The sequence below is a fragment of the Bufo bufo genome, chromosome 5, assembly GCF_905171765.1.
Source record: "Bufo bufo chromosome 5, aBufBuf1.1, whole genome shotgun sequence".
Lineage (NCBI taxonomy): Eukaryota > Metazoa > Chordata > Amphibia > Anura > Bufonidae > Bufo > Bufo bufo.
The window spans coordinates 317434401-317449168 of NC_053393.1; the positions used below are offsets into that span (position 1 = coordinate 317434401).

The 14768-nt window shown below is 46.4% G+C and overlaps 1 protein-coding gene across 2 annotated transcripts in view; it reads left to right on the top strand.

Annotated features, from left to right (window-relative positions):
- The window catches only part of PIGN (phosphatidylinositol glycan anchor biosynthesis class N), a 356746-nt gene that overhangs the window by 30806 nt on the left and 311172 nt on the right, over positions 1-14768 (top strand). For both annotated transcript variants that reach the window (XM_040432195.1, XM_040432196.1), the window contains exons 5-8: positions 1825-1931; positions 3549-3673; positions 5798-5928; positions 7189-7305. In XM_040432195.1, coding sequence (XP_040288129.1) covers positions 1825-1931; positions 3549-3673; positions 5798-5928; positions 7189-7305 — 480 coding nt within the window. The remainder of the gene's footprint in view (positions 1-1824; positions 1932-3548; positions 3674-5797; positions 5929-7188; positions 7306-14768) is intronic.

A 14768-nucleotide genomic window follows, 5' to 3' on the forward strand; every position in this document is an offset into this window, starting at 1 on the left:
GATGGGGACGCTTCTAGTTAGAATATACTACTAACTGTGTACATGACTGCCCCCTGCTGCCTGGCAGCACCCGATCTTTTACAGGGGGCTGTGATCAGCACAATTAACCCTTCAGGTGCCGCACCTGAAGGGGTTAATTGTGCGTATCATAGCCCCCTATAAGAGATCAGGGGCTGCCAGGCAGCAGGGGGCAGACCCCCCTCCCTCCCCAGTTTGAATATCATTGGTGGCCAGTGTGCGGCCCTCCCGCCCCCCCCTCTATTGTAATATCATTGGTGGCCAGTGTGCGGCCTCCGTCGGCCCCCTTCCCCCCTCTATTGTAATATCATTGGTGGCCAGTGTGCGCCCCCCCCCCCCCCCCCCCCCCAGCTCCCCCCTCTATTGTAATATCATTGGTGGCCAGTGTGCGGCCTCCGTCGGCCCCCCTCCCCCCCCTTAATTGTAATATCATTGGTGGCCAGTGTGCGGCCCCCCCTCTATTGTAATATCATTGGTGGCCAGTGTGAGACCTCCGTCGGCTCCCCTCCCCCCCTCTATTGTAATTTCATTGGTGGCCAGTGTGCTTCCCCCCCCCCCCGGCCCCCCCTCTATTGTATTAATATCATTGGTGGCCAGTGTGCGGCCTCCCCTCTCTCCCCCCCCCCCTCCCCGATCATTGGTGGCAGCGGAGAGTTCCGATTGGAGTCCCAGTTTATTCGCTGGGGCTCCGATCGGTAACCATGGCAACCAGGACGTTACTGCAGGCCTGGTTGCCATGGTTACTTAGCAATATTACAATATTAGAAGCATCATACTTACCTGCTGCGCTGTCTGTGACCGGCCGGGAGCTCCTCCTACTGGTAAGTGACAGGTCTGTGCGGCGCATTGCTTAATGATCTGTCACTTACCAGTAGGAGGAGCTCCTGGCCGGTCACAGACAGCGCAGCAGGTAAGTATGATGCTTCTAATATTGTAATATTGCTAAGTAACCATGGCAACCAGGCCTGCAGTAGCGTCCAGGAAGCGGATCCGTCTGACAAATGCATTGAAATACCGGATCCGTCTCTCCGGTGTCATCTGGAAAAACTGATCCAGTATTAATTTTTTTTCACAGATTTAAAGGTCTGCTCATGCGCAGACCGGAAGAACGGATCCGTCAATGAAGCAATTTTAATGCCGGATCTGGTACTAATACCTTTCAATGGAAATGAATGCCGGATCCGGCATTCCAGCAAGTGTTCAGGATTTTTGGCCGGAGAGAAAAATATAGCATGCTGCGGTATTTTCTCCGGCCCAAAAAATGTAAGAGGGATGGAACTGATGCACAGTTGTCACTGTGATTTCGTAGTAAAGAGATCACAGAGAGGCACGGAGCATTATCAGTCATGTTAATGCTCCGTGCCTCTGCAGTCTGCATCGGGTCTTGGCACTCTTTCACGGAGCGGATGCCACGCACGGCATCCGCCCGTGTGAAACAGCCCTTACAGTTTTTGGGATTTCACAGTTTTTAAATACAAGATAAGGTAAATTAAATGGTGCCTTTTAAAAAAAAAAAATACAACTTTTCTCAGGAAATAAAAACAGCTCTCATATGTGAGTGGAAAATGTAAAAAAGTTATGGATCTTGGAAGGCAGGGAAGGAAGAAGGAAAACAAAGAAACAACCTGGCCCTGAAGGGGTTAAACAGATGCTGTACTTAGAAGCAGATAATATTTTAAATATCTCAAAATTGGCACAAAAAAATGAAGTATTCTAGTTTTGGCTTTGTTCATGCTTCCGACAGACATGCATCATAATACCGTTGACGTACTGGTACTTGTTTTGTAATGATCAATGTGTTTTCAGGTGCTAGTGGCGACCATGTATTTACACACTGTTACCTGGCGGAAAGTGAAGACTTTGCATCTGAAGATGCAGCCAAACTGGATGCTTGGGTTTTTGACCATGTGAAGGTCAGTACAGATATTCCTGAGTTATTACGCAAATTATGCCAGAAAAAGAGTACCGTAATTGATAACCACAATATAAGGGTGCATTCACACATATTTTGTGGCCCACAAACGCGGATACGCAAAACATATGGCTGACGTCCGTGTTGCGTCTGTTTTTTTGCTGACCCATTGTAAAACAATGCCTATTGTCCGCAAAATGGACAAGAATAGAACATGTCCTATCTTTTTTTACGGACATTTTTTGCACATCCATTGAAATAAATGGGTCCGCATCTAATCCGCAAAGAATGTGGATGACATGCGGAGCAAAAATTTGTTCGTGTGAATGGGGCTTAAAGGCACTGTTATATTATGTTTCAATACCTTTTATTAATACATTTTATATAGGAAACTATTTAGTGTTTTACACCAAAGCTGTAGGAAAAGACATGGACCACACACCCACATGTTATACGTTGATCTACTGCTGCTATGCAGAATAAAAAAAATTAGGTTTAAATAAGGTTCACAGTTTTGATGAGACTGCATATGCTGCTTGCCAAGTTACTACAAGCTCGTTTTAGGGTGTTCCTGCTCTATTGGTTGCGACTCTGCATGGTAACCACCATCACAACAGCACAGCATCCACAGAGGGATGCACCCAGTAGCCCGACAGCACGCCTGCTGCCAGATTAAAGGCATTTGGAGGCAATTTTTTATGATTGCATTTTCCTCATTTTGGACAAAAAATATTTTTTTCAATTGATCTAGGGGTTGGCCACTCTTTAAATACGTTCCACTACTGTGTGGCAGGTAGGGAAAAAATGAAGTTCCTAATATACTTCATTAAACACACCTGCCTGCTTCTCTTTCAGTTATAAGCCGCTCCCCCTTAGTCCTGCTCTACCTTGCAGCTGTGTTCGTCCATGGCTGCACGCGACATGGAGGAGCTTGAGAGGAAGCTCGTCCATGCGCATGTGCAGTCTGCTCCTGTCAGTGGTCGGCTCCAACTGTGACAGGAATCAGCTGCTTGTTCCCTCTGTACAAACAGCTGATTCCTGTCAGAAGCTAACTGTAATAAAAACCTTCAGAGTCCCGCAAGTCTCTGCCGCAAGTGTGAAAGTAGCCTTAATTACTAAAAGGTCATAAACGCTTATTTAAGCCACATTCTTATCAATAATATAAGACTTGAGATATAATGAGTATTTAGGAGGTCAGAGATAAGGGGCCGTCAGCTGAGCTGCCTGACAGAACAAGTTGAGAACACATCTTGCTACTAGAGGATCTAAAGGTCGTACACAGGAAATGGCTCAAAATTTTTAATTAGGACCAATTGAAAAAAATGTTTTTGGCTCAAAATGAGTACAATGCCATAACCAAAGAAATGCCCCCAAAGGTGTACATGGCTTTTAAGCCTCTATGACCCCGAATCACCCCACCCCACAGACATAAAACAACAGCCCCCATCCTTGAAGCTCACCTTCTCACCTCAGACTGTAGACTGGTAGGTAATCACCCTTATGCAGTCTCCTGGTTCATTGTTTGCACTTTGTAATTTCTTCTCTTATGTCACTCATAGCATATGAATAATCCTAGCCATGTTAATTGCATATATACAAACAAAATTTCCTCTTTTAGTCCTTTTTCAGGTCTGCACAAAGCAACCAAACACTGTTACATAAGCTCAATGATGATAAAGTCGTTTTTTTCCTTCATCTCCTTGGACTGGATACTAACGGACATGCTCACAGACCAGGCTCACGGTATGTACCTAGTATGTGCACTTGTGTCCTGGCATCCAATTTAGAAAAAATATCACAACGGAAGCATTAGAAACAGTGCACCGCACAATTTGTCATGTTCTTCAAACCATTCCTTAGCAATTTTTTGCAGTGTGGCAGAGCACATTATCCTTGAGGCCACAGCCATGGAAGTGTGTCGTTGGTCTGCAGAAGTGTTTAGATGGGTGGTATCTGTCAAAGCTACATTCACATAAATTGTAGGACTCAAGGTTTCTCAGCATCACAATGTCTGCTTGACTTCTTCTTGTAGTGCATCCTGGTGCCGTCATCAGGTAAAATCAAACAAGGACTACAAGTAGCAGCACACTACCACGCACAAAGACACGTGCAGGCATCCATAACGGAATTCTTAGATAACTCGAACTTGAAAACAGAAGTTCGCTCACCTTTTAAAAATCCCGCCGATCCAACACTTTGGCCCTGGTCCCAGTCGTTCTAGACAGAGGAATTTGCTGTCTTTTAGTAGTGTTAGGCCTCATGCACACGACCGTTGTGTGCATCTGCGGCCGTTGGTCCGTTTTCCGTTTTTTTTTCGCTGAACCATTGACTTTCAATGGGTCCGTGGAAAAATCAGAAAATGCACCGTTTGGCTTCCGCGTCCGTGATCCGTTTTTCCAGTCCGTGAAAAAAATAGGACCTGTCCTATTTTTTTCACGGACCCATTCAAGTCAATGGGTCTGTGAAAAATCACGGATGCACACAAGATCGTGATCCGTGTCCGTTTTTCCTATAATTTTCAATGCAAACTTGACTTAGTTTTTTTTTTCACTTTTCATGTCCGTGGATCCTCCAAAAATCAAGGAAGACCCACGGAAGAAAAAACTGTCACAGATCACGGAACAACGGAAATCCGTTTTGCGGACCGCAAAAAAAAACGGTCGTGTGCATGAGGCCTTAGTCAGATGAGAATGAACCCCAAGGCCTCATGCACACGGCCGTTGTTTGGGTCCACATCCGAGCCGCCGTTTTGGCGGCCCCATTCACTTCAATGGGGCCGCAAAAGATGCGGACAGCACTCCGTGTGCTGTCCGCATCCGTTGCTCCATTCCGTGGCACCGCAAAAAAATAGAACATGTCCTAATCTTGTCCGTTTTGCGGACAAGAATAGACATTTCTACAATGGGCCGCCCTTTCCGTTCCGCAAATTGTGGAAGGCACACGGGCGGCTTCCGTTTTTTTTGTGGATCCGCGGTTTGCGGACCGCAAAAAAATGGCACGGTCGTGTGCATGAGGCCTAAGGCCGTTTTGCGAACAGACAGCATCCAGACTAAATCCTGACCCATTCATTTCATTTGGTATACGTACACAAGCATTTTTTTTTTATCACGGACCATCTGTCCATTCCGAAAAAATTGCAGCATGTTGCATATCGTTCTTTTTTCACGCTGCTCTAGTCCCGTAGAAATGAATTCGGCTGCGTGATGCGGATGCAATGCGTTTTTCACTTATGTTTGCTGGTTGAGGGTTATTCTTAAATGTTTCTTCACGCATATCTGAAACCAATTCCATCTGCAAGGGTAAAAAATGCAAGAACCTAACATATTTGCAGAAAACGCAGAAGGAAAACTGTGAGAAAAATGATGTTGATGTGAAAGAGACCGAAAGGTCAGAATGTGTCTGTCCTTCTCTGATGAAGCAAGGACAGATATAATATTCGATATGTAATACACTCCTTGAATAATATATGGGAATGTCATCAGTAAGCAATAAAACCATGTCCTCAATGGGGCCTCCTGGAATAGCTCTTTTATGTCTTAACAGCTCCTTAGCTGCTTTCTTCAGTGCAGTTTCAGAAACCCATCTGTACATTGAGTTGTGTTTTCCACCAGATCTATAGCATAAGGTGTGTGTGCCCCTGGAGCTGTATTGTTCGTGAAATGAGATGGTCTCAGGCGAATGAATGTGACGGGAAGGTCATTCGCATCTCCAGACACTGTCAGATCTCTCCATGAAACTGAAAATTAATAACTAGCTTTCTTTCCAAATGTGTATGGGAAAACGGAACCTATTGCACTTTCCTGTCTTTTTTCATTTCTTGCTTGCTTATCATTACAATGAGCATGTTTCTGATCCATTCCCAAAAAGCGAGTACAAAGACAATGTGAAGAAAGTTGATGAAGGAGTCAAAGAGATGGTAACCCTGATTGAAGACTTTTATGGAAATGATGATAAAACAGCTTTCATCTTCACCTCTGACCACGGCATGACAGACTGGGGTGAGTAGATCTGTTGATGGCTGTGTATTATTCTGAATAGGACTTTTGACAATGCTTTGAATTATTTCCTTTGTCGAAAAAAAAAAAGAATGGGCGACATGAGAGTTGTCCTTGATATTGATTGTGAAAGCTTATCAGGGTATATCAGGCTTGGAGAGGAACATACACGAATAATGCTTATACACGTACTGGATAAAAGGCCTTTAGCCCTCTATTAGATCTTAGGGAGTGAAAAAAATCAACACAACTTGTAGGAAAGTGCATTTGATGACTGCAATACTTGGTTCTTGGTTCTGCCTTTCATAACCTTCTACTTGGCATCAGTTGAAGCAGTGCATTTTGATATACAGGTACAATGTGTGCTAAGTGATGCTATATGCCTATATAACTTCTGTCATAGCTGTACCTCTATTTGGGGAGTTCTCACATTATTGCTGTTGACTTAATCTGTATCCAACTTTCTCAACATTAGGGCTTGTTCACACAGTCAGTGTTTGGTCAGTGATTTCCATCAGTGATTGTGAGCCAAAACCAGGTGCGGGTCTAACCACAGAACAGGAGCAGATCTTTCCCTTATACCATATCTCTGTGTAGCCTTCACTGCTGGTTTTAGCTCGAAATCACTGACTGAACGCTGACTGTGTGAATAGGACTTACTTTGGAGGTCATGGCCCGAAGAGATGTAAATCTGTTTTAGTTTAGTGTCCCAACCATAAGAGATTGCCTTGGAGGGGTAGATGGGCTAACACACTTTGCTCAAAATGTGTGCTTATAACCTCTCTTTTATATCTATGGTGAATATAGCAGTAAATGAGTTAGATTTTTCTTTCAAGACGTCAAGCCGAGTAATGGCAGCTTTATTTATGTACTTCCTGTTGCCTCTATAGTGTGACTATATTCTACAGCGCCGTACATAGATCACCAACAGTTATCCAGCTCTTTAGGTGTTTTTACACTGAGCAACAATCGGGTCAATTATCGGGGATGAGCGTTTGTAGAAACGTTCCTGATATTCGGCCAGTGTAAGGGTGGTGGCAATCAACCGATGAACAAGCAAAAGGCTTATCGGGGGGTGATGTCTTATATATATATAGGAGTAGGTCTGCATATGTTTTTATATGTTATAATTATAGCAGTGACTTTCATTAAATATAAATTTTAATTTTTATTTAATCTTTATGATACGGTTTGCATTTATTTGGCTTTGGTAAGTATACCAACAATCACTGACTGCATTTGGACTTCTTTATTGTTTACCAGGGTCCCATGGTGCTGGTCATCCTTCTGAAACCTTGACACCGTTAGTTGCTTGGGGAGCTGGAGTACATCATCCGAGAGAAAGTCTTTTCCTTGACACTCTTTCTAATAATGAGGAAAGTAAGTGAAGATTTCAGGGTTATAAACTTGTAATATGATGAAACTAAAAACGAAGTACTAAATTATAATGTATTATTAAATATAAACTGCAGCATTTTTGATAATGAAGATTTGTTGTACGTGAACCTTTCTTTACCGTGAAAGTCTCTTAATCTAGATTTGAATAAACAAGAACTTCAGTCTAAGGCTACTTTCACACTCTCGTTTGGTGCGGATCCGTCATGGATCTGCAGAGACGGATCCGTCCAGATAATACAACCGCATGCATCCGATCAGAACGGATCCGTTTGTATTGTCTTTAACATAGCCAAAACGGATCCGTTTTCTATTGTGCCAGATTGTGTCATAGAAAACTGATCCGTCCCCATTGACTTACATTGTGTGCCAGGACGGATCCGTTTGGCTCAGTTTCGTCAGACGGACACCAAAACGCTGCAGGCAGCGTTTTGTTGTCCGCCTCCTGAGCGGAATGGAGACCGATCGGAGGCAAACTGATGCATTCTGAGCGGATCCTTTTCCATTCAGAATGCATTAGGGCAAAACTGATCCGTTTTGGACCGCTTATGAGAGCCCTGAACAGATCTCAGAAACGGAAAGCCAAAACGCTAGTGTGAAAGTAGCCTAATGTAGGATCTGACAAGACCTGAAACACAAGACTGATTCAAAAAAGTTACAGTTGCTGATTTTAACTGTGTAAGGGTTTGTACTAAAAAAAAACAGTGTGAAATCTGCTTCAAAATTCTGCACAACGTGGTTCTTAGCGCGGTTTTTGATCCTGTTCATTTGAATGGGAACTTTGGACGTGGATTCCGCTGAATCCACAAGAAGAATGTCCATGCCACTTCTTTTTTCCATGCCGTGACTTTTAAAACCACAAACAGAAAAAAGAAACAAAACACACTGTGTAAATTACCATGTGGATTTCCAGTTGCAATTCGGTGTATTATTATAACTACATGTAGGTGTTGAGGTGTATTGTATGCATTTTCTAAGTGGTTTTTAGGTGCGGAATTTGCACAATAATCCATGCCAAAACAGCTCCTTGGGCTTTCGTCTTGAAGGACCCTTGTGGACATGCTGGGGCACTTAGCCGCACGGCCGCCCTCTGACCAGTCAGACTCTGGGGACCCCTCTGCTGCCCCCTTTCGAGGTCGTCCTGCAAAACGGGCCAGACCACCCTCTCCTTGAAGGGCGCCTGTGTCCCCCATTTCATCCACCTCCCCACCACCTCCCAGGGAGTCTCGCTTCCGACCCGTCCTCATTAGAAGACGCGTGTTCTGAGAAAAAAATTGTCAGATGCTGACTTTGTCTTACCTGAGGTCCAGTCTTCCAAACTGTCCGCTATGGTAGACAGTCTCATCGCAGCGGTTATAGAAACCTTACAGATTAAGGACCCTGCGCCCTCCTCTGCCGGTTCTGTTTTTTCCTTCAGGCGATCCCGTCGCTCGCCAAAGGTATTCTCCAACCACCCAGAGTTTGATTCCTCCCTTTCCAAGTATTAAAACTTCCCTGACAGGTGTTTTGCTTTACCGAAACACTTAGACGTCTTAAATCCCTTTCCAGAGGATTTGACAAAGAGGTGCTTATCCTATCCTATTGTTGACCCTCTGGTATCCCGCCTGGCTAAGAATACCACGTTGCCTATGGCGGATGGCACTTCCTTCTCTGACCCAAGGGATAAAAAATCTTCTTTGGAAGCAGTTTGCACTGCCCTGCACCCTCGACATGGGTCAGTAAGCTATAAGGCTATAAGCGAGTGGGCAAACAAGCTACGTCAGGGCCTCGTCGGTAGTGCAACTTTCCCACGCCAGCTCTTACATCTGTGAGGCCTCTCTGGATGCGACCAGGCTTTTGGCCCACTCTTTGGCCCTTTTGGTGGCTATTCGCCGTACCCTGTGGCTATCTTGCTGGCAGATAATGCCTCTTGACGTCCCCCTCCTTTGCAGGTAGCAGACTTTTCAGCAAGCGTCTGGATGAGATTATCTCTGATGCTACAGGGGGTAAAAGCACCCATTTTCTGCAGAGCAGGACGCGCTTCAACAGCTCTAAAGAGCACAGACCTCTTTTTTGGCCCTTTCGCAGTTCCTCCAGCCCAAAGCGGCCAACCATCTTTCAAGCCTTGCCCTCCCTGGTGTCCTTGCCAGCAGGGCTCCAAGTCCCATACCCCCAAGTCCTCCTCTGTATGAATGGTGGCTCCCCAGTCGAGTGGGAGGTCGTCTTGATCTGTTCCAGCATATCTGGCTAGCTCACGTCTCAGATTCCTGTGTGCGAGAAGTCATATCGGAGGGTTACAAACTGGAGTTCCAATCCCCACCTCCTCCTGTTTTTTTTCACTCGTCCCCTCCGACCTTACCCTCCGTCGCCCATTCCTTTTTTCAGGCTATTCTCTCCCTTCTGTGGCAGGGAGTGATTGTCCTGGTTCCTCCTCAAGACCGTTTTCGCGGATTCTACTCCAGTCTCTTTGTAGTCCCCAAGACGGAGGGTACCGTTCGTCCCATCCTAGACCTCAAAGCCCTCAACCAATTCCTTCGGCTCCGCTGCTTCCGAATGGAGTCCCTGCATTCAGTCATTGCATCCATGGACCCGGGGGAATACCTGTCCTTGATAGACATCAAGGACGCCTACCTCCATGTTCCCATCTGCGTCGGTCACCAGAAATATCTTCGGTTCGCAGTGGGACCTTTTCATTACCAGTTTGTGGGGCTTTCGTTTGGTCTTGCCACAGGTTCCAGGGTCTTTACCAAGATTCTGACCTCAGTCATGGCTCTGCTTCATACCAGGGGGAGAGTGGCGATTCCGTACTTGGACGATATCCTGCTCAAGGGTCTGTCATTCCAGGCAACGGCGGACAGCCTGCGCATTGTCTGGGACACCCTGGAATGCTTTGGATGGGTTCTAAACCTATCAGTCATGTCTTCCATCTCGGCAGCTGATCTTTCTGGGCATGCTGTTCGACACCAATCGGGCCAAGATTTTCTTGCCCCCCCAGACAAACTATCTGCTCTCCGTCGTCAGATCCTCCCTTTGTTGCGGACTCAGCCTCTTCCCATTCGCCAGTGCATGAGGGCTCTAGGTCACATGGTCTCTTCCTTCGAAGCAGTGCCCTATGCTCAATTCCATACCAGGGCTCTTCAGCGGTGCATTCTGTCCATTTGGGACCATTTCCCAGCCTCCCTGCATTGACTCATCTGTCTCCCTGCCCCGACGTGCTGAGACCTTCGGTGGTGGTTGATGGCTCCGATGCTGACGTCGGCCGCTCCTTTCTTCCCCTCCGCTGGATAGTGTTGACGAAGGACACCAGTCTCCGGGGCTGGGGGGGGGGGGGGGGGAAGTTCTGGATGATCTCTCGGTCCAGGGCTTCTGGTCCCAAGAGGAACGCCAACTTCCGATCAATATTCTGGAATTGCTGGCGATTCGTCTCTCTCTGGTTCATTGGACAAACCGTCTCCGGGGTTATCCAGTTCGGGTTCAATTCGACAATTCCATGGCAGTCTCATTTCTAAACCACTAGGGTGGCACTCGGAGCCCCTCAGCCATGTCAGAAGCAGTGCTCATCCTCTCCTGGGCGGAGAGCCATGTTCCAACTTTGTCGAAAGTTTATATCCCTAGCATCGACAACTGGATCGCCGACTTTCTCAGCCGAGAGGGACTCGATCCCGGCGTATGGGCTCTGCACCCACAGTTTTTTCTCGCGATCTGCAAGCGATGGGGTCGGCCGGATGTGGATCTCGTGGCCTCCCGCTTCAACTGTAAGGTAGAGACCTTTTGTGACGAGGTCCAGGGATCCTCTGATTTGGGCATTGGACGCACTTGGGATCTTGTGGAAGCAGTTCACGTTTCCTTAAGTGTTCTCTCCTCTTCTGCTCATTCCGCGTCTTCTCCGAAAAATCAGGTCCGAAGGTCTGCCCGTCCTTCTCGTGGCCACGCAGGATATAGTGCGCATCCCTAGTCTCCCTCCTCACCGACAAACCCTGGCATCTCCCCCTTAAGGAGGACCTCTTGTTGCAAGGACCGATCTTCCCCCTCAGAATTTAGGGTCGCTACATTTAAAGGCATGGCTGTTGAAGCCGCCGTACTAAGGTCTCTGGGTTTCTCGGATGCTGTTGTCCAGACCATGATTCGGGCTAGGAAAACATTGTCCTCCTGGATCTATCATCGGACCTGGAAGTCTTAGTTTAGTTAGTGTGAACGCCACCAGTTGTCTCCCATTCAGTTCTCGTTGCCTTGACTTTTCTCCTTCCTGCAGTTGGACATGGACTTGGGGATGGCTATCAGTTCCCTCAAAGGGGCAAATTTCGTCCCTTTCCAGTCTTTTTCAACGAAACCTGGCTTCACTTTCTGCGGTTTGGACCTTTCTGCAGGTGGTGGCACTTTCTGCCCCCCTTTACCGTCCTCCGTTGAATCCGTGGGACCTTAATTTGGTGCTCAGCATTCTCCAGTCCTCTCCGTTTGAGCCTTTGCAGCCTGTGTCCCTTTGCTTCTTGTTCTACAAGGTGGCCTTTTTGGTGGCAATCACTTCATCTGTAAGGTGTCGGAGCTAGCGGCTCTTTCCTGTCGGTCTCCCTTCCTTGTCCTTCACCCTGTCCACTCCTCTCTTCCGAAGGTCTTGTCGGCATTCCATCTCAATGAAGAGATCATTCTCCCTTCCTTTTAGCCCTCCCCTGTCTCATCCTTGAGAACAGTCGCTCCACACTCTGGATTTGGTTCGGGCCATTCGCATCTATCTCAGACATTCTCTTTCCGACGGACGGATTCTCTATTCGTCATTCCAGAGGGACTGAGACGAGGGCTGGCTGCGTCCAAAGTTTCAATTTCCCGATGAATTTGTTTGGCCATTGTGGAAGCGTACCGCATCAATGACAGGGCCCCGCCCTTCCGGGTTACTACTCATTCTGCTCAGGCAGTAGGGGCCTCTTGGGCAGTACACCATGGGGCTTTGGCCATACAGGTGTGCAAGGCGGCTACCTGGTCATCTTTACACAACTTTTCCAAGTTTTACAGAGTACACACTTTTGCATCTTCTGACGCTTCTCTGGGGCATAAAGTATTGCAGACGGCGGCTCTCTGATTGGCCGGAGGGCTTCTTCGTTATGGCCCACCCCTGGGACTGCTCTGTAATGTCCCAATGTCAAGCCTGTGTCCCCCAATGATATGGATGAGAAAACTAGATTTTTGTACTTACCGTAAAATCTGTTTCTCTTCCATTCATTGGGGGACACAGCTCCCACCCATTTTCTCTGGCTGCGTGCCTGGTCGTGGCCTGCATGATTTTGGGTTTGTACATTGTTTGGTTTTCCAGTTTTTTCTTTTGCTTCTCCTACTGTTTTTGCACAGACTGTTTTAACTTAGTCCCTGTAGGAAGGGTATAGCTCAGGGATCAGCAACCTCTGGCACTCCAGATGTTCTGAGACTACAACTCCCCAAATCCTCTAACTTCTTTGGGAGTTACTAAAAGAGCCAAATAGGTTTGCATGCTGGGAGTTGTAGTTTCACAGCAGCTGGAGTGCCAAAGGTTGCTGATCCCTGGTATAGCTGGAGGGAGGAGCTCACACTTTTGTGCTTAGTGTCGCCTCCTAGTGGCAATAGCTATACCCAAGGTCAAGCCTGCATCCCCCAATGAACGGAAGAGAAACAGATTTTACGGTAAGTACAAAAATCTAGTTATTCGCAGCCCTTCCACTAAAAAGTTCTGGCTTTTCCCACGGTTAGGCTCTAGGCATTGGCCTGATGCACCTCTGTGTGTCATCAATTTAAGATTGGAGGCATGTAGAAATGTGTGGATAACTTGCAAAATCAGCAGGAAAAATAGTGGTTTGATCCCTTGATTCTGGAGGAAGAATAGCTGTGTACAGCACCCGATGTGGCGCGTATGGCAACACGGCACTAGGGAGGCAAACATTCCTAATTCTAGATAAAATTCAGCGTAATAAAGGACTCCTGTATTTTGGCTGCATGGGCTTCCTTTCCGTTTTATTATCCTTGAACACAGTTATAATTCTAGTACTTTAAAGGGGTTCTGCACTTTGTTTTAACTGATTATCTATCCTCTGGATAGATAATCAGCATCTGATTGGCGGGGGTCCGACACCCAGGACCCCCGCCGATCAGCTGTTTGAGAAGGCAGCGGCGCTCCAGCAGCGCCGCGGCCTTCTCACTGTTTACCGCTGGCCCAGTGATGTCACTAGTACCAACTTGCCTGGGCAGGGCTAAGCTCTGTTCACTTGAATGGAGCTTAGCCGCGCCCAGGCCAGTTGATACTAGTCGTGACGTCACTGGGCCAGCGGTAAACAGTGAGAAGGCCGCGGCACTGCTGGAGCGCTGCTGCCTTCTCAAACAGCTGATCAGTGGGGGTCCTGGGTGTCGGACCCCCGCCGGTCAGATGCTGATGATCTATCCAGAGGATAGATCATCAGTTTAAACAAAGTGCAGAACCCCTTTAATAGCAACATGACTTTTCTGCTTTTTGAGGCCCTCCTTAAACAAGCCATTACATGTACACAATTTAATCTGGCTTGGAAGCTCAATGTTAAAGCTTCATCACATTTTTTATTATTTTTTTGCAAAAGTTTCTTAGTTTATGGCCTTTTCTCACCGACAAAGTCACAGAGCTGCGTTCTCCTTTGCAGGATACTGAGCTTTTCTAACAGCTATACAGATAATATATTGTATAGTTTTACTTCTTGAAACGGGACAAGAGGCCAGTGAATCTTAATGCTCGTTCAGACTGCAATCCAGACTGAAATGTCCTAGGCAACCTGGCAAGTGTCATTTGTTATGTCACTTTTTCTCTGCAATACAATATATTAACTGAAAATGTAAAGTTTTAGAGTTTTCTTCAGAGTTTGGTACAAGTAAATGTTCAGGTAAGTGTACGGCTGAATACCTAATCCACCACGTGCTGCAGTTCATGACTCTAACTTGATAAAAGAAAGGATTGCGCTACAAGAGAAGATTCTTTTGAATGTTCCTATTTTCTTACATTCGGAAAAATCTTCAGTTAGATGGATCACATTCAATCATTAGTTTTCAACAGTTGCATGGAAACCTGAAATGCGTGAAAAAAACGCACTATGGTGTAGTATGTTCTTAACACCTGTCGCATCGGACGTATGCAATATACTCACAAAGATCACTCGTAATGCGCATAGAAAGAGACCGGTATGTCTTCAATCAAGGGGCTCTAGTTGTAAAGCAGGCGAGGACCAGGAGCTGTCAATTCAGGAGATCTTTGTCTGAACTACGATCCTACCAGGAGAGCGTCACTTCGAGATATAATCCGTCTCACACCTCCATAGGACTCAGAAAGGCGCAGAAATAGTGAAGTACGTAACGGTGGTTGCGGATGAAAATGGTTTATTGTACTTACAAAAATGCAGGAATAAAATCGTGTTAAAAACAATGTATGTTGCCCGACCCGGGTTTCGCCATAATGCTTCGTCTGGGGCGTTAATTGCTGAGTGGAA